The sequence below is a fragment of the Erinaceus europaeus genome, chromosome 6 (genome assembly GCF_950295315.1).
Source record: "Erinaceus europaeus chromosome 6, mEriEur2.1, whole genome shotgun sequence".
NCBI lineage: Eukaryota > Metazoa > Chordata > Mammalia > Eulipotyphla > Erinaceidae > Erinaceus > Erinaceus europaeus.
The window spans coordinates 4,292,448-4,317,634 of record NC_080167.1 but is presented as its reverse complement, the minus strand read 5'-3'; the positions used below and the strand labels follow the sequence as shown (position 1 = coordinate 4,317,634).

Genomic DNA, 25,187 nt, shown 5'->3' with positions numbered 1-25,187 from the left:
CAAGTTTAGTTGAGGTTCAAGTTTTCTTTTTTATTTTTAAATATTTATTTTATTTATTCCCTTTTGTTGCCCTTGTTTTATTGTTGTAGTTATTACTGTTGTTATTGATGTCGTTGTTGTTGGACAGAGAGAAATGGGGAGAAGAAGGGAAGACAGAGAGGGGGAGAGAAAGACAGACACCTGCAGACCTGCTTCACCGCCTGTGAAGTGACTTCCCTGCAGGTGGGGAGCCGGGGGCTCAAACTGGGATCCTTATGCCGGTCCTTGCGCTTTGCGCCACATGTGCTTAACCCGCTGCGCTACTGCCCGACTCCCAGGGTTCAAGTTCTCTCTCGGCTTCTCACCTTCGTGTCCCTGGCTGGCTGTGCATCTGGTCTTGTGGGGACCCAGAATCTCCCCCCGCAGGGCCGGCAAGCCTGGAAGCAGCCACCGGTCTCGCACCCTCACCGGCCACACGTGGGTTCTGAGGCCTCCACCCCAGCCCGCCTCTCTGAGCTCAGCCCTGGGCAGGTGTGGGGTGCAGGCCGCGGGCTCTGACCTGCACTTCTGGTTAGACGTGTTTTCACTGGCCTGCACCCGGGTGTTGACATATTCTCTCTCCTTCTCTCTCTCTCTCTTTCTTTGTTAATCAGAGCACTGCTCAGCTCTGGCTTATGGTGGTACGAGGGATTGAACTTGGGACTTTGGAGCCTCAGAAATGAGAGTCTGCTTGCATAAGCATTATGCCGGCTCCCCCTGCCCCAGTGTTGACATTGTCAGGTGCAGTGCCCCCACTGCCACCGTTTCTGGTGGGTGATGAGTCTTCTGTTCCAGGACGTGGAGGCCCCGCTGTGCATACCCCGGGTGCAGGTGCCGGGCCAGGAACAGGACACGCCGGCTTGGAGAAGTCCTCTCCCTTCTCTGCTGCCCTTTGAAGCACAGCAGGAAATGGACAGGCAGGGCACCAGGCCTGGGGCTCTTTCTCTGCCACCGGGGTCACTGCTGGGGTTTGGTGCCCACACAATGACTCCACCATGCCCGGTGGCCATTTTTCCCTTTTTAAAATTTTATATATTTCTTTATTTATTGGATAGAGACAGTGAGAACCTGAGAGGGGAGGGGGAGATGGAGACACACCTGCACATCACTGCGCCGCCACTCGTGAAGCTTTTTCCCCGCAGGTGGGGACCAGGGGCTCGAACCCAGGTCCTTGTGCACTGTGATGTGTGTGCTCAGCCAGGTGCCGCACCACCTGGCCCTCCTTTATTGGGTAGGACAGAGAGAAATGGTGGGGGGGGGGCAGAGAGGAAGAGAGACAGAGAGAAATTGAGAGGGGAGGGGGAGACAGAGAGGGAAAGAGACAGAGATACCTGCAGCTCTGCAGGTGGGGGTTGGGGGCTCAAATGCTTGTTTTTCTTTTTTAAATTTATTTATTTACATTTAGTTTATATATTATTTACTTAGGGTTATCTCTGGGGCTTGAAGTCTGCACAACCCCACTTTTCCTAGAGGATATATATATATATATTAATTTCCCCCCTTTATTCTTTCTTTTTTAAATTTTTAAAAATATTTATTTATTCCCTTTTCATTGCCCTTGTTGTTTTATTGTTGTAGTTATTATTGTTGTTATTGATGTCATTGTTGTTGGATAGGACAGAGAGAAATGGAGAGAGGAGGGGAAGACAGAGAGGGGGAGAGAAAGACAGACACCTGCAGACCTGCTTCACCGCCTGTGAAGCGACTCCCCTGCAGGTGGGGAGCCGGGGACTTGAACCAGGATCCTTACGCCGGTCCCTGCGCTTTGTGCCACATGTGCTTAACCCGCTGCGCTACGGCTCGATTCCCTCCTTTATTCTTCCTTTCTTGGTAGAGGGCAAGACAGAGGGAAAGAGACAGACATCTAAATCTCTGCACTGCAATTGTGAATCTTTCCCGGGGTGGGGGGAGCTTTATTCTGCCCCTCCCTCCCTCCCTCCCTCCTTCCCTCCTTCCTTCCTTCCTTCCTTCCTTCCTTCCTTCCTTCCTTCCTTCCTTCCTTCCTTCCTTCCTTCCTTCCTTCCTGTCTTTCTTTTTTCTTGACTCCAGGGTTGTTGCTGGGTCTCAGTGCTTGCACTACAAATCCACTGCTCCTGGCGAATATTTCCCCCCCATTTTATTGGATAGGACAGAGAGAAATTGAGAGGGAGAGAAAAAGATAGACACCTGCAGACCTGCTTCATGGCTGGTGAAGCCTGCTCCCTGCAGGTGGGGAGCCGGGGGATCATATTGGGATCCTTGCTCAGGTCCTTGTGTTTCGTACTGTGTGCGTTTAGCCTGGTGTGCCACTGCCTGACCCCCCTTTTTCTTTTCTTCTTTGCACTTTTTTTTTTGCCTCCAGGGTTATTGCTGGGGCTCGGTGCCCACACCACGAATCCACTGCTCCTGGAGGCAATATTTTCCCCTTTTGTTGTCCTTGTTGTTTTATCGTTGTATGGTTATTATTATTGTTGCTATTTGATAGGACAGAGAGAAATGGAGATAGGAGGGGAAGACAGAGAGGGGGAGAGAAAGACAGACACCTGCAGACCTGCTTCACCGCCTGTGAAGTGACTCCCCTGCAGGTGGGGAGCCGGGGGCTTGAACCGGGATCCTTAAGCCGGTCCTTGAGCTTAGCGCCATGTGCGCTTAACCTGCTGTGCTGCCTCCCGACCCTGCACTTTTTTTTTAAATGTGGTCCTGGGGAATGAACACAGGGCTTCAGGCATGTCCCTCCTTCCTCTGCCCGTGGCCCAAGGCCCTGCTCTGAACTCTCTGCCCAGAGAACACGGACACCACAGCAGGGCTCCACCATCCAGGTGCCTCCCTGCGGTGCTGGGCTCAGACCTGGACACAGGCATGGTGTGGAGGGAGTGCTCCTCCGCTGAGCTATGGGGGTGTTGTCCGGAGTGGCAACCCCCTGCCCCAGTGGAGTGCCCAGTCATGCCCCATCCTGTGCCCATGCCCTGTGCCCCGTCACACACTGCCCTGTGTCCTGCTGCAGGTGTCACCCTTGGGCCCGGGGACAGAGCGCCCTCAGGACATGGAGCCCCAGCAGGGCCTTCCTGCGGCCTCGGCACCCCGGAGGAGCCAGAGCTTCTGCAGAGACAGGAGGGGCGGCCCCTTGGTGGTAAGTTGACTGGGCCCCAGGGACTCTGTGCGTTCGAAGGGGCTGGCCCGGGTCCGAGGGACCCAGGGCCTGGTGGGGGGATGGACAGTCCCACTAGAGACTCCGGGTGGCCGACCAGCATGGCTGCCTTCTTAGGCGAGGAGCCTGGTGACAGCGTTCCTGGAGCTCAGAACCCCGGGTTCAAACCCCCGCTCCGCCTCCCCGGGGCCAGGTTGGGCGACTTCTGTGCACTGTAGTGGTTCTTGGCTCACACAGGAAGGTGGGCTTCCTGCTTCTCTGCTGTGGGCAGGGGGCATGGTGGCGGCTGGACGGTGGCCCCAGCCACACGGCCTGGCCTCAGGTCCCAGCTCTGACCTCGACTTCCTGGCCTGTGAAATGGGTTAATGACAGCGTCGGAGTAGTGTGGGCTCAGGGCATCACCTCGTTACTCTTGTTTGTGAGTCTCTCACGGGTGGCCACCCAGCACTTCCTCCTCCTCTTCCTCCTCCGCTCACCAGCTTCCCCCTCGAAGGAGGAGGGTGGGGATGGAGAACAGGATGGAAGCCGGTGCCGCTGCAGCCTCGGTGGGCCCAGGAGGGTCCCTGAGCGTGGCCTCTTCTGGACTTCAGGTCCAGGGTGCTTAGGTGTGGGGTGGCTCCTTCGTCCCTCACGGAGGCCTCTGTGCCCAGGTCCCGCCCTGCTTCAGTGAGACAGGCCTGCACACACACCTCCCTGCTGCTGGTGTCCTGTCTCGAGTTTGGGGGTCCGGCTGTCTTGCCACCCACATTCTGGGTTCAGGACCCAGGAGCTGGCTTGGTGCGAGAGCACAGGACACACAGAGCTGGGTCCCGTCCCTGGCACGGCGTGGGGCGCCGCGGAGGGGGAAGTGTCGCTATGGGTTTCTCCCCGCCTCTGTCTTGCCCTCCTATCTCTCTCTGGATGTAGATAAAGAAAGCACGTGGAATACAATAACAGAATAAACGGCGAGGACTCAGGAGGTCACAGAGTCCAAGTGTAGGCCAAGCACGCTAAAGAAACAGAATGGGGGCCGGGCGGTGGCGCAGCGGGTTAAGCGCAGGTGGCGCAAAGTGCAAGGACTGGCCTGAGGATCCTGGTTCGAGCTCCCGGCTCCCCACCTGCAGGGGAGTCGCTTCACAGGCGGTGAAGCAGGTCTGCAGGTGTCTGTCTTTCTCTCCCCCTCTCTGTCTTCCCCTCTTCTTTCCATTTCTCTCTGTCCTATCCAACAACGACTTCAATAATAATAATAATAATAATAACTACAAGAATAAAACAACAAAGGCAACAAAAGGGAATAAGTAAATAAATATTAAAAAAAAGAAACAGAATAGGGGGTCAGGCAGTAGCACAGTGGATTAAGTGCAGGTGACGTCAAGCGCAAGGACCGGCGTAATGATCCCGGTTCCAGCCCCCGGCTCCCCACCTGCAGGGGAGTCGCTTCCCAGGCGGTGAAGCAGATCTGCAGGTGTCTGTCTTTCTCTCCCCCTCTCTGTCTTCCCCTCCTCTCTCCATTTTGCTGTCCTATCCAACAATGACAGCAATAACAACAACAATATTAACAACAATGATAAATAACAAGGGCAACAAAAGGGAGAAAATAGCCTCCAGGAGCAGTGGATTCGTAGTGCAGGCACCGAGCTCCAGCAATAACCCTGGAGACAAAAAAATTAAAAAAGAAAGAAAGAAAGAAAGGAGTGCAGGAGAAAGAGACAGCGGAAGACAGAGGAATTTACAGTGAAGGCACAGGGTATAAAGACACAGAATCAAGGCAGATGGGTCAGGGCTGGTGAGGCGGCTCACCTGTCAGTTCACCTGTTCTGTCAGGTGTATGGGCCAGGTTCCAGCCTGCCCCACTCCACTGGAGGAGCCTTCGGTGCTGTGGTGTTTCTCTCTCTCTCTCTCTTTATCTAAAGAAGAGGCTTAGCTCCGACAGTGACAAAAATACTAATAATTAAAAAAGCAAAGGGGGTCAGGCGGTAGCGCAGCGGGTTAAGCACACGTGGCACAAAGCACAAGGACCCGTGTGAAGATCCTGGTTCGAGCCCCCGGCTCCCCACCTGCAGGGGAGTCGCTTCACAGGCGGTGAAGCAGGTCTGCAGGTGTCTGTCTTTCTCTCCCCCTCTCTGTCTCCCCTCCTCTCTCCATTTCTCTTTGTCCTATCTAACAACGACGACATCAGTAACAACAATGATAACTACAACAACAATAAAAAAGGGCAACAAAAGGAAAAATAAATATAAAAAACTTTTAAAAGATTAAATAAATAAATTAATTTAAAAAATTTTATATGGAAGGGGGCTGGGCGTAGTACAGTGGGTTAAGCATGCATGGCTCGAAGCACAAAGACTGGCGCAAGGATCCCAGTTCAAGACCCCGGCTCCCCACCTGCAGGGGGATCACTTCACAGGCGGTGAAGCAGGTCTGCAGGTGTCTGTCTTTCTCTCCCCCTCTCTGTCTTCCCCTCCTCTCTCTGTTTCGCTCTGTCCTATCCAATAACGATGGCGCCATCAACAATAACAACAATAACTACAACAACAAAACAACAAGGGCAACAAAAGGGAAAACAAAATAAAAAAAAAAAAGCAGAAGAAACATTTTTTGGGGTGGGAGGTATTTACCAGAATGCCCACAAAAATTAAATCCCAGGCCAGTCCCTTCTATCTTTGGGGTGCTGGGAAGGAAGCTTCACTTCCCAGAGCCTCAGTTTCCTTCTCCGTGAAGTGGGGTACAGGAGGTGTCTGTGGCAGGCTTCGTCTGGTGATGGTGAGGGAGCGAGGGACTGAGACACAGGGAGACTGAGAATCCGGAAGGTTCCTTGGCGCAGAGGTCTCAAGCAGTGACCCCCTTGCTCAGCGGCTTCACCTGCTCTCCCACCCCCCACCTACTTGGGTGGAAGCCCCTTGGCTGACCTGATGGCACCTGTGTGGAGGTGATGGGGGGGGGGAGGCCCTGGAAACTGGTTTCTTTCTGGTCGTTTCTGCTAGCTGGCCCCCCAGGGCCCCGCCCCTGCCATCTGCTTGGATTCCTAACCAGGAACTTGAACCTCACACACTGCAGTTCCAGGCGCGGGTCACCAGGGGTGGCCATGCCCCAGCCTCTTCCTCCTGCTGCCGAAAGCCAAGCTTCAGCTCAGTACTGGGTGCCGGAGGCCGGAAGCAGCAGAAGCTACAGGTTCTGCCTCTGTGGCTGTGGCCCGGGACTGGGTGGGCCTCGTGGGGCCTCAAGTGTTTCTCTCCCCAAGTGAGGATGGTCCTCTCTGGCCTCCGTGGGCAAACCAAGGCCAGGAGAGAACGGGCCCTGACGTAGGCAGGGTGACCTCTCAGTGAGGCCTGGGGCCTTGAACCCTGGGCCCTGCTTTTGGGGAAACTGAGGCAGGTGGGGGGAGAGCAGTCAGGGAGCTGGGGCTGCGTCTGGCCTGCCTGGCTCCCCGCCCTCTAGGGCACATGAGGACCTCACCAGCACCCATGGGTGGCACCCCTCTTTTGCCCATAAATCCTCCTGTAGGATCATAAAACGGGTGACTCAGCTGGGCCGTGCGTGACCTTGGCGCAGGCTCGCCCCAGAGGCCCCTCCGTGACCCTGAACGCTGGATCCCTGTGCTCTGTGCTTCCTGTTGGTGGGGGCCAGCCTGGAGGAGGTGCTTTCCAATCCCAGGTCCTTCTGCTTTGGGAGGGGGTTCAGGCCTAAGGCCTGCTGTGCTCCAGCCTGCGGACAGAGGCTCTGGGGCCCCCCTCTCACACCCTGGGGTCCCTCACAGCCTGGGGTCCCTCATACCCTGGGGTCCCTCATACCCTGGAGTCCCTCACACCCTGGGGTCCCTCACAGCCTGGGGTCCCTCATACCCTGGGGTCCCTCACACCCTAGAGTCCCTCACACCCTGGGGTCCCTCACACCATGGGGTCCCTCACACCCTGGGGACCCTCACAGCCTGGGGTCCCTCACACCCTGGGGTCCCTCACACCCTGTGGTCCCTCACAGCCTGGGGTCCCTCACAGCCTGGGGTCCCTCATGCCCTGGGGTCCATCACACCCTGGGGACCCTAACAGCCTGGGGTCCCTCACACCCTGGGGTTCCTCACAGCCTGGGGTCCCTCACAGCCTGGGGTCCCTCACGCCCTGGGGTTCCTCACAGCCTGGGGACCCTCACAGCCTGGGGTCCCTCACACCCTGGGGTCCCTCACACCCTGGGGTCCCTCACAGCCTGGGGTCCCTTACACCCTGGGGTCCCTCACGCCCTGGGGACCCTCACACCCTGGGGTCCCTCACAGCCTGGGGTCCCTCACACCCTGGGGTCCCTCACGCCCTGGGGTCTCTCACAGCCCTGGGGTCTCTCACAGCCCTGGGGTCTCTCACGCCCTGGGGTCTCTCACCACGACCAAAGAACATGCTGGGGTGTGGGGGTGTAGTCAGTGCAGGGGAGATGCTGTGGTGGGCTGATGGTGGGGTGGGTTTGGGGGTCTGTGCTGCTGGGTGGAGTGTGTTTGGGGTCAGACTTTATGGGGCTCCAGAGCAGGCACATCACTGTGGCCTTATCTTAATTTCTCTCTTGTTAGATAGGACGGAGAGAAGTGGAGAGGGATGGGGAGGTCGAGAGGAAGAGACAGAGAGACATCTGCAGCCCTGCTTCACCACTCGTGAAGCTTCCCTCCTGCAGGTGCGCAGTGAGGGCTCGAACCCTCGTCCATGTATAGTGATATGTACACTCAACCAGATGCAACACCACCCAGTGCCCAGCCCGCAGCCTTTTTGACTTTTTGACTTTGTGACAGAGAGGGAGAGAGAGAAAGAGAGGGAGAGAGAGAGAGAGGGAGAGAGAGAAAGAGTGAGAGAGACTGTGAGAGAGAGGGAGCAGAGAAGGAGTGAATGAGAGAGAGGGGGAGGGAGTGAGAGAGCGAGAGAGGGAGGGAGGGAGAGAGAGAGCAGAAAGAGTGAGGGAGAGAAAGAGGGAGGGAGGGACAGAGAGGGAGGGGGAGAGAGGGAGGGAGAGAGACAGAGAGGGGAGGGAGGAAGGGAGGGAGAGAGAGGGAGAGAGAAAGGGGAGGGGGGAAGACAGAGGGAGTGAGAGAGAGGGAGAGAGGGAGTGAGAGAGAGGGAGAGAGGGAGTGAGAGAGAGGGAGGGAGGGAGGGAGAGAGAGAGGGAGAGAGAGAGCGAGCAGAGAGAGCTGGCGGGCAGGGGGTGGCTTCTCTGAGCACAGGCGGCTCAGAGAAGGGGAGAAGGGGAGAATGGGTGCGCCTTCGGTGGAGGGAGTGGCTCAGGCAAAGGCTTTGGAGCGCGAGGAGGAGGAAGGTGTGAGGCCCAGGAGAGCTGAACCCGCAGGCGCCCCTGGGCCCTGGCAGCTGGGACTGTGCTGCCGGCCGCTGGTGCACTGGCGCCACCTCCTGGCAGCTCCGGCTGAGGCCACCTTGGCGCCAGGACCTGGGGGGAGGGCTGCAGAGCAGGGGACCCTCGACACTGGAACCTCAGGTCTGGACTGAGGCGGGGACCATCCCCTCTGCCTCCTCCCAGCCAGGGCCTGGGGTCCGGCTGGCTGTCCTCTGGCCGGCTGTCCCCACCCTCACGAGACCCGCCACCCCCTTCCCGGGGCAGCATACATTCAAGGGGGCCTGTTACCATGTGCAAGGACCCAGGTTCGAGCCCCGGACTCCCCCACCTCCAGGAGGGCAGGCCATGGGCAGACGTGCATGTGGGCAGCCCCACTGAGCCAACCTGGGCGGCACTGCCCGGCATCTGGCTCAGGGCCTGGGCTCGTTTCTGGGGAGCCCACGGGGAATGTGTGGGCCCCTGGCTTCTGGAGGCCCAGATGCCAGCAGGGCCAGCCCGGCTCTGGGGATGGGAGGAATGTATCCCGGCCTGTCGCCAGGTGCTGAGCCCACGCAGGAAGGAGGCCGTGGGTCCGGCCTCCCGGCTGCTGGAGAAGCAGATTCCTCAGGACTGTCCTGCTTTCTAAAGGCTCAAGTGGATTTGCTTAGATATTTGTTACTGCTGCCAAGGGCATCCCTGGGGCTCGGTGCCAGCTCTACGGAGCCACTGTTTCCAGTGGCCATTTCTTTTCTTTTTTAAAAAATTTGTTTTAAATATTTGTTTATTCCCTTTTGTTGACCTTGTTTTGTTGTTGTAGTTATTATTGTTGTTATTGATGTCATCATTGTTGGATAGGACAGAGAGAAATGGAGAGAGGAGAGAAAGACAGACACCTGCAGACCTGCTTCACCGCCTGTGAAGTGACTCGTCTGCAGGTGGGGAGCCGGGGGCTCGAACCGGGATCCTTACGCTGGTCCTTGTGCTTTGCGCCACATGCGCTTAACCCGCTGCACTACTGCCCGACTCCTAACCCCCTCCCTTGTTATTGTTGTAGTTGTTATTGTTGTTATTATTGATGTCCTTGTTGGATAGGACAGAGAGAAATGGAGAGGAGGGGAAGACAGAGAGGGGGAGAAAGAGAGATAGACACCTGTTGACCTGCTTCACCACCTGTGAAGCGACACCCCCTCAGGTGGGGAGCCGGGGGCTCGAACCTGGGTCCTTGCACATGCTAACAGGTGCAACAGTGTCAGGACCCCTTGAATGTTTGTATCAACACAGAGCAGGGACAGAGAGAACCAGAGCCTCGCTTCAGTACATGTTCTGCTGGGGATCCGAGTCGGAGCCTCATGCTGTCTTGAGTTCAGGGCTTTACCCACTGCTTCCCCTCCTGGGCATGTGTCTGCATCTGTGTGTGTGTGTGTGGGGGCATGAAGCAGGCTGTACCTTCCTTCAGCCATGCCATCCTGGGGTCCCATCCGAGCGCCCTGGGTCAGACGTGGTGCGCCAAGCCCCAGGCCTGTGCCTGCAGGCTGGCAGTTCTGCCTCCCTCGCTGTGCAGCTCTTCCCGTGTGGTCCAGCTGGAGTCCTGCCTACTGTCCTTCCCTGTCCTGGGCCCTGGGATGGCTCTGGGACCACACTCCAGCCAGGGCCTGCTCCCTAATCCCCTCTGTACCTTGAGCCCTCCTCAGGCTCCGGCCTCTGGTTCCTGCCTGGCTGACGGGGGCTGGTCTGGGGGGTCTGGGCTGGCTCCTTGTCTCCCTCGGCCCGGCTACCCCATCTGCCCGGCAGAGACGCTGCTGTGTCCCCAGCCCTGTGGGAGTGACACCAGGTGACTGGGCTCCCATCCCCCCACTTCACAGCAGGGGAAACTGAGGCTCTGAGAGCCATCCCCGTGTCCCGCCAGCCCCCTTCCTCGGTGCTGCCGGCAACTCTGGGAGCTTGTCTGCCCCTGTGGCCTGGTGGGTAGGCTCTTGGCCCGAGCTGTTTCCAGTCTGCTGTGTGACCCACCCGGCCGAGTCCCTGCCCCTCCCTGGGCCTGGCCATCCCCTCTGCAGAAAGGGGGACCCCTCCCCACCCTGCTTTGGGCCCTTCAGAGGGAGCTTGGCCGAAGTCTGGGGGAGGGCCATGTGCACGGGTGGGGGTGGTGCGGAGGGGATGCCCACAGGACGCGCTCGCCCTCACACCCCCACACACACGGTCGTCACATGGTAGCAAGCGTGCGCCACGCCTGTGCATTCAAACACACTCACACCCCTGCACCTGGGACTCAGCTGTGCCTGGGGAGCCCCCCAGAGCCGTCCCAGGCCCAGGGCTGACCAATCCCTGCCCCCAGAGGCAGTCTCTGAATCTCTGAATGATTCATGCGGCGTGAACTTGATGCTTGCCGCCTGCCTCGTGACCGTGACCGGGGAGCCAGCCGTGCCCCCACCTGAGGAGAGTTGGCAGCTGGGTCCCTGTGCAGCATGGAGTACTACTACTGCCCTGGCCTCCTGAAGCTGCTGCGGCTTCTCTGGGTGAGCCCCTCCTGCTGCCCCTGCCTGGGTGCTCTGCACACCCCCTGGCTTCCTCTAAGGCTGCTACAGGAAGGAGCAGGCTGGAGGGCTGCCTGGGGGAGGGGGCAGACCTGAGGCAGAGCTGTGTGTGTGTGTGTGTGTGTGTGTGTGTGTGCCTTGCAAAGACCCGGAAAAACAGGCCTGTGGGGAGTTTTCAGATAGCCATGCTTCTTTGGTTTGGAGAAAGATTCTTAGCTCTGAAATTACAGCCTATGGGGCGTGTGTCCCCCCTCCCCCAACCCCCCGTGAGTTCTGACTGAACTGGGCAGTGCTGTCTGCTCGGTTTCCTTTACATTTTCCTGAGCAGGTCAGGACATAGCCGTCCTTGCGCCGTGTCTTGTGTGGCACAGAGAAGCCCCCTGCCTTGCGGTGCGGTCAGCCCACGAGGACGTGTCTTCCGGGTCCAGCAGCCTTATGCCTGCTGTGTGTACCGGGGCAGCTCGTGGCCCGTCCCCGGCCCGTGCCCTCACCTGCTTCTGCAGAGGGCTGCTGGGAGGCTTCACAGGACTCTGGGGCACAGGCTCGGTGGGGCGGGGAGGGGGTGTCGTCCTGGCTGGGCCTGGGGTGCCCCAGAGCAGAGGTCTCCCTGGGCAACTGTGTTCTTCCCGCCCTGCTGAGGGCTTGTGAATGCCTCGGATGCCTCTGGCCAGGGGACTGTTTCCAGACCTCCTAAAATGACAACTGAGGACGCTGCTCTGGCCTGTTTTGCCTCCTCCCCTCCACCTCTGCCCTCTTTCCCCCTCGTCCGTCACTCCCAACATTGCCACCCACGGGGTCCTGGCGGCCCAGGCACCCACCGGGTGTCAGACCCCGTGGCGGGGTTGCTGTTCCCCTGCCTTGGGACCCCAGAGCCCTTGGAAACCCCTGGAGTTGTCTGAGTGACAAGAAAGATAGAGTTGGGGTGTTGGTGCACTAGTTAAGGGTCTGGGTTCAAGCCCCCACTCCCTACCACATGGTGAAGCTGTCTCTCAGATATTTGATAGGGACAGAGAACTTGAGAGGGGAGGGGGAGATAGCGAGGGAAAGAGAGAGACGCTTACAGCCCTGCTTCACACTTGTGAAGTTTCCCCTACAGGTGGGGACCGGGGACTCAAGCCCAGATCCTTGCGCGCTGTAATGTGAGCACTTAACCAGCTGCGGCACTGCTAGGACCCCTGTCTGTCCCCTTCGTCTTCCTCGGTCCTATCCAGTACATACGTAAAAATGAAAGAAGGTCACCCTCACAGCCGATGATCAGGGGGTCACTCAGGTGACTTTCAGGAACCCCCAGAGGCATGTGCTGATTGTTGGGGGGGGGGCCTCAGCTCTGTGACGGGCGTGCTGGCATTTCTCTGGGAAGGGGCGAGGGGCCAGTGGCTGGGTCAACATGTGACCATCTTTGCCTGCATAGTGACATCTCCATACCCCCCCCCAAGGACAGGGTTGGGGGCTTCTGGTTGGGGTTTGTGCGGAGGTGCTGGGGAGTGGGATGCTGAGAGGACCCCACATGTGTGGCCTCTGCCTATGCTCCCCTGGACTGGGGGCAGCTCAGCCAGGCCGGTAACTCCCCAGTTGGTGTCTGGAGTCTGTGTTGGGGTTGGGGTTGGGGGGGCGTCTCCAGAGACAGAGCCCCCAGCCCGGGGTAGGTGACTCAGGGTGCACAGTACCCTGCGAGGGATGAGGCGGGACACCCGGAGTAGTGGAGGGTCTCAAGTACTGGGGAAGGCCGGGCTTGATGTCAGCTGGGAGATGGGGGGACCCAGGACTCCAGTGGGGTCAGCACAAGCTAGGGGCCACACCCAGGGGAGTTGGAGGGTGACCAGTGAACCACACAGCCCCTCCGCCACTCCTCCAGTAGGCATCCTGCTCTCTGCTTCATGTCCTGCTCAGTGCCACCTCTCCAGGGTGGCCCTGGCCCCACTGGCTGGCACAGTGCCCCCATCCCCCAGTTCTTTGCTCAGCACCCTCATTTAAATTTTTTTTTACATGATACCAGGGAGTGAACTGATGGCCTTATGCTTGTGTGAGCAGTGTCCTGGCCTAGGTTTTAATTCTGTGTACTCAGAGAGAGAGGGAGAGACCAGTATATAGAGAGGAGAGACCCCACAGCCCTGCCCACCCCCCATGGGCTCCCTGATTGCTGTGCCTGGTGCTGAGAGAGGAGAGACCCCACAGCCCTGCCCACCCTCCATGGGCTCCCTGGGTGCTGTGCAGGGTGCTGAGAGAGGAGAGACCCCACAGCCCTGCCCACCCTCCATGGGCTCCCTGGGTGCTGTGCCTGGTGCTGAGAGAGGAGAGACCCCACAGCCCTGCCCACCCTCCATGGGCTCCCTGGGTGCTGTGCAGGGTGCTGAGAGAGGAGAGACCCCACAGCCCTGCCCACCCTCCATGGGCTCCCTGGGTGCTGTGCCTGGTGCTGAGAGAGGAGAGACCCCACAGCCCTGCCCACCCTCCATGGGCTCCCTGGGTGCTGTGCCTGGTGCTGAGAGAGGAGAGACCCACAGCCCTGCCCACCCTCCATGGGCTCCCTGGGTGCTGTGCCTGGTGCTGAGAGAGGAGACACCCCACAGCCCTGCCCACCCTCCATGGGCTCCCTGGGTGCTGTGCAGAGTGCTGAGAGAGGAGACACCCCACAGCCTTGCCCACCCTCCATGGGGCTCCCTGGGTGCTGTGCAGGGTGCTGAGAGAGGAGACACCCCACAGCCCTGCCCACCCTCCATGGGCTCCCTGGGTGCTGTGCAGGGTGCTGAGAGAGGAGAGACCCCACAGCCTTGCCCACCCTCCATGGGGCTCCCTGGGTGCTGTGCAGGGTGCTGAGAGAGGAGAGACCCCACAGCCCTGCCCACCCTCCATGGGGCTCCCTGGGTGCTGTGCCTGGTGCTGAGAGAGGAGAGACCCCACAGCCCTGCCCACCCTCCATGGGGCTCCCTGGGAGCTGTGCAGGGTGCTGAGAGAGGAGAGACCCCACAGCCCTGCCCACCCTCCATGGGCTCCCTGGGTGCTGTGCAGGGTGCTGAGAGAGGAGAGACCCCACAGCCCTGCCTACCCTCCATGGGGCTCCCTGGGTGCTGTGCAGGGTGCTCCCAGGTGGCACCAGGGAGTGATGGAGATCTTATGCATTGAAGGTGTGCGCTCTGCTGGGTGAGCTGTCTCAGCCTTCATCTCCTCATCCATGTCCTGAGCTGCCTTCACAGGCTCCCTTTGCGCTGTGCTCCTGGGTTGGGGGAGGTGTTGGCAGCCTCCCGTCCTGGCCCGAGGCTGCCTGGCTGTTCCGAGGGTGAACCCCCCCCCAGCCTCACAGGCCTGGCACCTGGTGGGGAGTGGGCGGGCAGGTGCAGCTCTGGCTCAGATCACGAGTAACCGTAGCCGTGTGTCACCTGATCCTGGACTCCCCGTCACCTCCTCAGCTGGCCTGGCTGAGACGGGTGGCTTCCGACTGTCACTTGCCCTGCATGTCTGTCACAGCAGCCTCACGATGAGGCGTCGGGCACAGCTGTCCCCCCCGAGCCTGGCCCCTGCATGAGGCCTTCAGGGGGGTCTGACTGCATCCTCAAGAGGGCCCTGTGGGGAGCCCCCTCTTCACCCCACTTCCCAGCTGGGGAAATGGAGGCCCAGGGAGGCCTGGCATCCCTGAGGGCCCCTCCTTTCCACTCTGTCACAGGCTCAGACCTTCAGGTTCCACATGTGGGGAAACTGAGGCCCACGGGGCAGGCTGGGAGGACTTGCCAGCTTGCACCAAAACCTCCTGCTCATCAAATTGAAGTCTGTCTCTGTCTCTGTCTCTGTCTCTCTCGTCTTCCAAAAGAGAAGGAGCTTGTCGGAGAGCAGCTGTGGGATGGAGGCTTGTCCTGCTGGTCTCTGACCCCTGCAGACCACCTCTCTCCCTGGGGTGACCACTGATCTTTCCACCTGGATGACCCCGCCGCCCATCACCCCCCCCCCCCCCCCCCCCGTTGTCCCAGGGGTTCCAGGGCCAGGGACGTACCGGCGGTATCGGCAGCAGCCGAAAGGAATGGGCAGTGTGCTGGCGCTGGGTGAGGTCAACATGTGACTTGGGGCACCGCCCGCCCACTCTGGGCTTCAGCTCCTCTGTGGCTGGGCTGAGACCTCAGGGTGTCCCCGGCACCACTCACTCCATCATCCCAGGAGGCGGGGAGTCAGGTGGGGCGGCTTGGAGCACAGGACCTCAGAGGCCATGTTCAGTCCCTGGGAATGTCTCATCCTGGAGCCCAGCAGTGCTCTGCTCCTCTCTCTCTCTCTCTCTCTCTCTCCATTCTCTCTCCCCCATTCTCTGTCTCTTCCATTCTCTCTCCTATTCTATCTCCCATTCTCTCTCTCCCATTCTCTCTTTCCCTGTCTCTCTCTCCCATTCTCTCTCTCTCTCTCCCATTCTCTCTTTCTCTCTCTCTCCCATTCTCTCTCTCTCTCTCTCTCCCATTCTCTCTTTCTCTCTCTCCCATTCTTTCTGTCTCCCATTCTCTCTTCCATCCTCTCTCCCATTCTCTCTCTCTCTCCCCCATTCTCTCCCATTCTTTCTGTCTCCCATTCTCTCTTCCATCCTCTCTCCCATTCTCTCTTTCCCTCTCTTGCTTCCATTCTCTCTCTCCCCCATTCTTTCTGTCTTCAATTCTCTCTCCCATTCTCTCTCTCTCTCTCCCTTTCTCCCTCCCTCCCTTTCTCTTTCATTCTCTCTCATTCTCTCCTCTCAGAAAATCTTGAAAATAGAAAGGGATGGAGCTTTGGGGACACACAGATCTGGGTTTCAATTCAGCTTCCTTTGCCGTGTGACCCTGAGCCTTGGCTTTCTCATCTGGGGATGGGGAGCCCCCTTCTCCTACACCGGCTTCTCCTTGTGTGGGCCCCTGGCTGGAGCCCCTGGCACCTGCCCCTTCCCAAGGCTCAGGTCAGGGCCGGCAGCCGCCCTGCAGAGCCACTTCCAGATCTGGACACTAGAGGGCGGCCCTTCCCTGTGCTTCCGTCCAGGCTGGCCAGCGGGGCATCGCGGTGGTGGGGGGCGTCCAGGTTCTGCCAAGTGCCTGGAGAGAAGGCACTCCTGGTCTTCTGTTCTTTCAGGCTTATTTTTAACTCCCATAGTGTCACAGAGAGAGGAAGGGAGAGGGGCCGGGCGGTGGCACACCTGGTTGAGCACACAATGTTACAGTGCGCAAGGACCCGGGTTCAAGCCCCGGTCCCCACCTGCAGGGGGAAAGCTCGAGTCGTGAAGCAGGGCTGCAGGTGTCTCTCTAACTCCCCTTCCTAGATTTTGGGCTGTCTCTACCCAATCAAAGATAATAAGAAAAATTAAAGAAGAGAGAGGTAGGGCTGGAGGAAGGGAGGGAGGGAGGCAGAGAGGGCAGGGTGGGCTCAGTCTGTGCCTGGGCATTGGGCTTAGTGCTGCCTGTGGTTTTGATTTCATCCTTCTGACTGTTCCAGAGATGAGACTGTCACCCCCAGTTCTGCTGACGAAGAGTTGGGCTCAGAGAGGTTGTGTCACTTGCAGGCCACGCAGGGGCTGGGCTCCGGTGCTGGGCTGTCACCCAGGCCGCCTGCCTGAGTTGTGTCCTTTTAATTCTGGGGCCTGAGCTGTGTCCTTTTAATTCTGGGAGCTCAGTAACTAGGTTCACGTTTTGCCTTATTTAGGGGTAAGAGTCTGTTGATTTGGTTTATTTTATTTTATTTATGTTTTCCCCATATTTTGTTGCCCTCGTTACAGTCCTTGTTGTCGTTATTGTTATTGCTGCCACTAATGTTGGATAGGACAGAGAAATCGAGAGGGGAGGGGAGACAGAGAGGGGGAGAGAGAGACAGACACCTGCAGACCTGCTTCACCGCTTGTGAAGCGACCCCCCTGCAGGTGGGGAGCCGGGGGCTCAAACCAGGATCCTTACACAGGTCCTTGTGCTTTGCGCCACCTGTGCTTAACCCGCTGCGCCACCACCTGACCCCTAGTTTATTCTATTTTAAATCTTTTTTTTTTGCCTCCAGGGTTATTGCTGGGGTTCAGTGCCTGCACCATGAATCCACTGCTCCTGGAGGCCATTTTTCTTCCCCCTTTTGTTGCCCTTGTTGTTGTAGCCTCGTTGTGATTATTATTGTTGTTGATGTCGTTCATTGTTGGGTAGGACAGAGAGAAATGGAGAGAGGAGGGGAAGACAGAGAGGGGAAGAGAAAGACAGACATCTGCAGACCTGCTTCACCGCCTGTGAAGTGACTCCCCTGCAGGTGGGGACCCGGGGGCTTGAACCGGGATCCTTCCGCTGGTCCTTGTGCTTTGTGCCATGTGCACTTAATCCACTGCGCTACCGCCCGACACCCTTAAATCTTTTAAAATGCTACTTCTCCACTTTTTTGGGGTAGAGACAGAAACTAAGAGAAGGAGGTGGGGCTAGAGAGGGAGAGAGACCAAGAGACACCTGCCGCCATGCTTCCCTGCACAGGAACCATCCTCCCTGCAGGTGGGGCCCAGGGATGAGGCCTGAATCCAGGTCCTGGTGCGTGCGAACACGTGTGCACTGCCAGGTGCATGCCAGCCTGCCCACGGGGCTGCCACAGTTTTGCCTTTGCCATCCCGAGACTTCCTGAACCTTCCTCATTCTCGGAGCTCTGCTGGTTCTGTTCCAGGTCTGATTTAGGGCAGGGGGCCTTGCCCAGCCCCCTGCCCCAGGGTCTCCTCTCCTCCCCCAGACCTGCCCAAGTGCCACCTGGGCATAATCTGGGGCTCCCATATCCACATCTGCCCTGGGGTCTGGCGCGTCTCCCCAAGGTGGAAGGCTCTGGGTGGCGGGCCAGGCGGTCGGGCAGGGCTGGGGAGGGGGCTGCTCTGAGATTTCTGGGCCTATTAGTGCGAAGTCTTGAACAGCGGGGGCTGAAGCCATCTGGAGACACCTTTTCTTAATGAGTTGGATTTTTTTTGCATAATGATTTATTTTGGATAGAGACAGAAACTGGAAGGGAAAAAGGAGGGTGGGGAGGGAGAGAGAGACACCTGCAGACCTGCTTCACCACTTGTGAAGCTCTCCCCCCCCCCCCAGGTGGGAACTGGCGGTTTGAACCTGCGTCCTTGTGCACTGTGTGTCATGTGTGGCCTTATCCAGCTGTGCCATGGATCAACCCCTGGAGGTGACTTTTAAAAAAATGGTATTTGCGGTTCGAGCCCCCGGCTCCCCACCTGCAGGGGAGTCGCTTCACAGGCGGTGAAGCAGGTCTGCAGGTGTCTGTCTTTTTCTCCCCTTCTCTGTCTTCCCCTCCTCTCTCCATTTCTCTCTGTCCTATCCAACAACAAATTGCGTCAACAAGGGCAATAATAATAACCACAACGAAGCTACAACAAGGGCAACAAAAGGGGGGAAAATGGCCTCCAGGAGCAGTGGATTCATGGTGCAGGCACCAAGCCCAGCAATAAGCAGGTCTGCAGGTGTCTGTCTTTCTCTTCCCCTCTCTGTCTTCCCCTCCTCTCTCCATTTCTCTCTGTCCTATCCAACAATGAACAACATCAACAATGGTAATAATAATAACTACAACAAGGGCAACAAAGGAGGGAAAAATGGCCTCCAGGAGCAGTGGATTCATGGTGCAGGCACCGAGCCCAGCAATCACCCTGGAGGGAAAAGAAATGTTATTTTTCACAGGGCCAGGGTTGAACCTGGGGCCTTGTGCACCGTTGACCCTGTTGAGCCCCCCCCCCCAGTTTAATCTGTACATTTAGAGAGGCAGACAGACAGACAGACAGACACAGAGAGGAGAGACACCACGGCTCTGCTTCCCCATCCATGGAGCCTCCCCAGAGCTGTCTAGGAGGCCCCCAGTGGTGCTGGGACTCGAACCCAGGTCTTCATACCCAGTCAGGCGTGTGTTGTCTCCTGCAGGCTTTCTGGCTGTCACCCAGGCTTCCTTCCCCATGGGCCCCGGGGCACCCAGCAGCCCCCTATCCCAGCACCCAGCAGTCCCCTTTGCTGATGGGCACAGCCACAAATCCCCCCAAGATCCCAAGAAGGGGACCCCACTCAGCAGGATCCTGCAGGGTGTCCTCTGCACTGGGCTCCGGGGCTCCGGGCTGAGCCTGGGGGGTCCACCCACGGGCCCAGGAAGTGTGGGAGGGTCCCAGACGGGCTGAGGTGCGGGGGAGCCGGGGAGCCCCCAGACCCCCAGAAGCCAGGGGCTGAGCCGCCGTTTCCATGTTTTTGTTCCTCTGGCTCTAAACTTAGAACGTGCTGTGAGTTCCTGCAAACCCTCAGGTCTGACTCATCTCCCCTGCCCGTCGGCTGCCAGCACCTTCTCCCCCCTCCCCTGCACCGGGTGCCCCCAAATCCCCCAGAGCTTTTGAGGAACCAGTGGGTGGGACCGGGTGGTGATACGGGAGGCCCTGGGTTCAAGCCCCAGCCCGGGCAGGTCTGACACACAGTGAGCTTAGCCCTCAGTGACGAGGGAATCACCCAGCTCTGGCGTGTGCTGCGCCGGGACTTGAACCCAGAGCCTCAGGCCTGCCAGGCCTGTGCCACCTCCCCGGCCTGCTTGATGAGCACGAGGCAGGGAGGCCTCGTCGAGTCCCCCTGGGTCCTGCTCCAGCCCATTGGTGCTCCCCGTTTCCTGTGCCCGTGCCCGTCCCGGGGGTGGTGGCTGGGTGGCCCTGGGCCTGGGGCCCTCTGAAGGCTTTTCCTGCTCTTCTGGGCGGCCAGGCGGACAGGAAGTCAGCTCTGGCTGAGCATGGCTCTTGCGTTTCCCGTAGCGGGCTGGCCTTGAGGGGGGGGGTGTGTGCCGAGCGCCAGGGCCACCTGGCCAGGGACTGGTGCCCCCACACCCCTTGCCCCCTGCCCCCTGCCCCCTGCCCCCGGGCACCCTTCCCCCAAGGCCTGTTAGGGCTCTGTTTCAAGATCTGGGGTTCTGTTGCCCTCACAGCCAGCACCTGCTCTCAGCTGGCCACGCTGACAGAGCCCCAACGGCTGACAGGCCAGGCTGGGGGGCCCGAGGGTGCCCCCCCGACTCCTTCTTCTTCCTTTTTTTAATTGTTTGCCTCCAGGGTTATCGCTGGCACTCAGTGCTGGCACTGCGAATCCACTGCTCCTGGAGGCCATTTTATTGTCTAGGGCAGAGAGAAATGGAGAGAGGAGGGGAAGACAGAGAGGGGGAGAGAAAGACAGACACCTGCAGACCTGCTTCACCGCCTGTGAAGCGACTCCCCTGCAGGTGGGGAGCCGGGGGCTCGAACCCAGGTCTTCGTGTGGGTCCTTGCGTTTTGTACTGTGTGTGTTTAGCCGGGTGTGACACCGCCTGCCTCCCCCCTTCCTTCTTTATTTCGTTTTGAGAAAGGAAAGACACCCCAGCACCACTCCACCATGCATGGGGCTCCCCCCAGTGCTGCCTGTGCTTCTCCCTGTGGTGCTGGGGCTCGAACTCAGTCCATGCCCCAAGTGCCAGGACTCGGGGGTTCGTGACAGCAGGACTCAGTTGAGTCTCTGTGACCACCTTGTGTTTGCAGGCAACAGACAACAAGCTCCCTGGCTTGTGCTGTGGTTTCTCCCACCTGTGAACCGGGCTGAACCCCGCAACCCCCAGAGATGGTACCAGGGGTTCCCATCAGCCGTGCTTGGGGGGTTGGGGGGTCGTCCCCTGCCTCCCCGAGAGCCTAGCACAGAGCTCATAGTAGGTGCCCAGCAGACGTTTGGGGGTGACTGAGGGCCTCCCTGTCACCTAGTGTTTTGGGGGGGGATGGGTGAGCAGAGCCAGATGCCTCAGCCCCCACCCCCCACCCAGAGCCCCTGCTGCTTCCCTGAGCCTGGAGGGTTGGGTTGCCATGGCGACGGGGACCCTGCTGACAGGCTGGCAGCAGGTGCTGTGTGGGCCATCTGCTGCCTGGGCCCCTCCCGGCATTGCCCACCTGTCTGGACTCAGTTCTGCTACCTTTGGGTGGGTGCTGGGTCTGCACCACGAGCAGGTGGCTAGGGGACCTGGAGTGGCCCCCTAGTGTCTTCACGGGGACGGCTTTATCACATCTCTTCAGAGAGTCCCCCTCTCCCCAGGGAGACACCCAGAGCACGCCTGACACCAGGGATCGAACTCAGGGCCTCGTGCCTGCGTCTAGCACTGTCCCCTGCACCTCCTGGCTCTGCCCCAGGCCCACAGGGGAGGCTCCTTTTCCAGCAGGCCGAGGAGGTTGGGGGGGCTGTCCCCCAGTCCCCAGGCTGGCATCTGGCGGAGGAGGGCCAGCGCTGCAGGCACAGATGGTGGGAGTGGGAGGAGCGGCCTGGTGTCCTTCCCTCTCCTTCTGGGTTGAGCGGGAGGTCTGGGACTCTGGGAAATTCTGGCGTGTTCCCTGGGCCTCTCAGGAGGAGGAAAGACCATCTGGGGGCACCTGATGGCTCCTCGCCCACATGCCTGCACCTCAGGAGCCTCCAGAGCCCAGCACAGCCCTCTGAGGCGGCCTGTGAGGACACTTGTCCCCAATCGCAAGCACATAGTAGGTGCTCAGTTAAACACCCAGCAGGTGGGACGGCCTCCAGCTCAGCGCCCAGCCGCAGAGCCCACACAGTCCCTGGGATCCTCTGCTTTTCTCTCTCTCCCTCCCTCCCTCCCTTTCTTTCTATCTCTCTCTCTCTCTTTAATTTTTTAAATATTTATTTATTTTCCCTTTTGTTGCCCTTCTTGTTTTTTTATTGTTGTTGTAGTTATTTTTATTGATGTCGTCGTTGTTGGATAGGACAGAGAAATGGAGAGAGGAGGGGAAGACAGAGAGGGAGAGAAAGTCAGACACCTGCAAACCTGCTTCACTGCCTGTGAAGCGACTCCCCTGCAGGTGGGGAGCCGGGGGCTTGAACCAGGATCCTTACGCCGGTCCGTGAGCTTCACGCCACATGCACTTAACCCGTTGCACTACCCCCTCTCTTTTCAAAATTTTTAAAAAAGTTTCTTAATTAACTTTATTTATTGGATAGAGACAGCCAGAAATTGAGGAGGATCGGGGAGATAGAGAGGGAGAGAGACAGAGAGACACCTGCAGCCCTGCTTCACCACTGGCAAAGCTTCCCCCTGCAGGTGGGGACCAGGGGCTTGAACCTGGGTCCCTCTGCACTGTAACAAATGCACTCAGCCAGGTGCGCCACCGACCGGAGCCTCTCCCTCTGCCTCTGCCTCTGCCTCTGCCTCTGCCTCTGCCTCTGCCTCTGCCTCTGCCTCTGCCTCTCCCTCTCCCTCTCCCTCTCCCTCTCCCTCTCCCTCTGCCTCTGCCTCTGCCTCTCTCTCTTTCTCTCTTCACAAATCAGGTGGAAATGGTGGAGATGGAGAGGAAGCAGGTGCGGGCAGGGAGGGAAAGGCCTCCCCCCAGTCTCTCCTGGAGATACTTACTGTCTTGGGGGGCTGTGGGCCGCACGCTGAGGGAAGTGTTTCTCGGGGGACCTATAGTTCTCCTCTGAGCTCTCTTTTGTGGACACCCCAAGAGCACCTGGCTTCCTCTTGCTCACTGACCTCTGGTTTCGTCCCATCCCTCTGGGGAGTGGGGGTGTGTGTGGGCACACAGACACTGGGGGGCCCCCTCTCTCCCAGGGTCTTTGAAGAGAGGGTGCTGCCCCCACCCCAAAATAGTGGGCTGGCCCTGGGCTGGCCAGTTAACACGCAGGAGGTGGCCGGAGCTCGGGGCCCACTGGGCTGTGACCCCTGAGGGCCGGGGGTCCCGGGGGCAGGGGGCAGGCTACAGCGGGCTCTCCCCACCTGGGCTCTGGCAGAGACTGGGTGAGGAAGGGCCCTGAGTTCCTGCCTTCTGGAACGATCCTTCCTGCATGAGGACTGGACACGGGGGCCTCAGCGATGCCCACGTAGGGAGGACGGGCAGGTGGAACCTTCCGGGCTACGAGTAGCCCAGCTGTGCTTGGGGGGTTGCGTCTCTGTCGTGGCCGAGGGAACATGGGGGTGACCAGGGACAGAAACCCCCCCCCACCAGCATACCCCAGGGAGGCTGAGGGGGAAACTGAGTCACAGCCCAGTGAGCTGATGCTGGGTGTGGTGGAGAGTGCTCACGTGGCCCCACGGGCATGGAGAGTTGGGGAGACCTCACCCTCTTTCTGAGACTTCTCCTGGGGCGGGGGACAGGGCTCTGCATCCAGAGAGGCCTGGGTTCAAGTCCTCAAGCCCCACGATCCCCTCTTGACCCTGAGCATCCTTCCGTCTCGGTCCCCCCTCACTGGTTCCTTCCTGTTCTTATTTGAGGTGAGCTCAGGCCAAAGCTGAGGGCCGGGGGGCTTTCTGGCTGGGGCAGGAGGTGCGGGCAGAAGCCCAGAGGCAAGACCAGACATAGCCATGGCCTCGTTGGTTTGCTTTCAACTCTGGAAACTGCCACACCCCCTCAGGACTCCAGCCAGGAAGCCCCCTCCCCCCCTTCCAGAGGCCGCTGGGAAAGAGCCAGCTTCCTTTCTTGGCTCTCTTCCCCAGTCTTCCACTTTCTGGCTTGGGATCCACCATTCCTTCTCTTGGTTTTCCTCTCTATCTCTCTTTTCCTCTTTTTTTTTTTCTCCTTTTTTTTTTCTCCAGGGTTATCGCTGGGGCTCAGTGTCTGCGTTATGAATCCACTGCTCCTGGAGACCATTTTTGTTGCCTTTGTTGTTATTATTATTGTTGTTGACATTGCTGTTGTTATTGGATAGGATAGAAATGGAGAGAGGAGGGGAAGACAGAGAGGGGGGAGAGAAAGACAGACACCAGCAGACCTGCTTCACCGCCTGTGAAGCGACTCCCCTGCAGGTGGAGAGCCGGGGGGCTCGAACCGGGATCCTTATGCCGGTCCTTGTGCTTTGCGCCACATGTGCTTAACCCGCTGTGCTACTGTGCCTGACCCCTTATTTCCTTTTTTATTTTTGCTTTTTTTTTTTTTTTTTTTTTTTACTAAATAGAACAGGGAGAAATTGAGGAGGGGACATAGAGAAAGAGAGAGACAGGGAGACACCTGCAACCCTGCTTCACCACTCGTGAAGGGTCCCCCCCAGCTGGTGGGGTGGGTGCAGGGGCTTGAACCTGGGTCCTGGCTCCCCAACTCCTCATTCTTTATTTGTGAGAGGGACAGAGGAAGACACCCCTGCCCCCCGCAGTATAACCTGCCATCCATGGAGCTGCTCAGGTGCAGGCAGGGCACCCAGGCTCAAACCTGGGGCCTTGTGTGCGAGTTGCATCCTTCTGTTGTGCCAGGGTAAACCAGATGTGCATGTGCCAGGTTAAGCCAGATGTGCATGTGCCAGGGTAAGCCAGATGTGCATGTTTGCACAAGGGTTTTTTTTTTCTGGGGGGTGGTGGTGGTGGTGGCAGGTTGGAGGTGGCGGGTTGGGACACGCTCTGGGGAGCTGCTCTGAGTTCTGGGGGGGCGGGTCCCAGGTCCAGAGTGTTTGCTGAGTGAATTTGCAATAGGTGGACTGAGATGCCTGACAGCCCGCTCTGTCCCCCATCCCCTCCCTTTTGGGGGTGCAGTGGGGGTGCCTTACGTAAGGCCTCTGCTGCCTTCCCCTCCCTTCTCATGCTGCGTAAGGTCCCCAGAGTTTCCTGGAGAGAGCGGGAGAGTCTGCAGGAACAGCCCTGGGGGTGGGGGCTGTGGCGTCCCAGATTCAGGGCGAGGCTTTTTATAGCCGAGTGCAGACCACGTGACTCCCAGAGGGGCAGGGTGGGGTGGGGGGGCAGAGGAGGCAGGCGGGCAGGCAGGTAGGCGTGGGCTGGGCTCTGTGCCCCCATCCCCGTGGGCCCCCACCAGCCTCTGCATCTCTGACCCTTGGGCTCAGCTGGCCACAGGAGCCAGGCTGAATAGCAGCCTTCACCGCTGAATGGGCCACTTGTCCCTCAAAGGCTCCTGCCTTGGTTTCCCCACCTATAAGGGGGTTTTGGTCACCACAGACCCAGTGTCACTCTGCAGAGGGGACAGGGTGATGGCACTCAGGCCTGGCGCACAGCCCGGGGACAGCCATGGTGTGGAGCCAAGCTGTGCTGTCCCTTCCCTCCTCTCCCCTCCCCTGTCCTCCCCATCCCCTCTCCTCCCCTCCCCTCCTTTCCTCTCCTTTCTGGGTCAGCCTGCTCTGCCACTTGAGGAAGATAGGTCCTGAAGTGTGTGCAGCCTAGAATGTTCCCAGCTGGGGGGCTGGGCGGTGGCGCAGCGGGTTAAGCACACATGGTGCAAAGCGCAAGGATCCAGGTTCAAGTCCCTGTCCCCACACCTGTAGGGGGGTCTCTTCACAAGCAGGTCTGCAGGTGTCTATCTTTCTCCC

General features: G+C 58.9%; 1 protein-coding gene across 2 annotated transcripts in view; it reads left to right on the top strand.

Annotated features, from left to right (window-relative positions):
• Positions 1-25,187, top strand: part of KIAA1671 (KIAA1671 ortholog) — an 82,938-nt gene that overhangs the window by 31,766 nt on the left and 25,985 nt on the right. Inside the window, exon 5 of one of the 2 annotated variants that reach the window (XM_060192555.1) lies at positions 3,002-3,127. In XM_060192555.1, the coding sequence (XP_060048538.1) occupies positions 3,002-3,127 (126 nt within the window). Of the gene's footprint in view, positions 1-3,001; positions 3,128-10,875; positions 10,942-25,187 lie in introns of those variants that run through there. The other variant, XM_060192557.1, reaches the window with a different exon arrangement.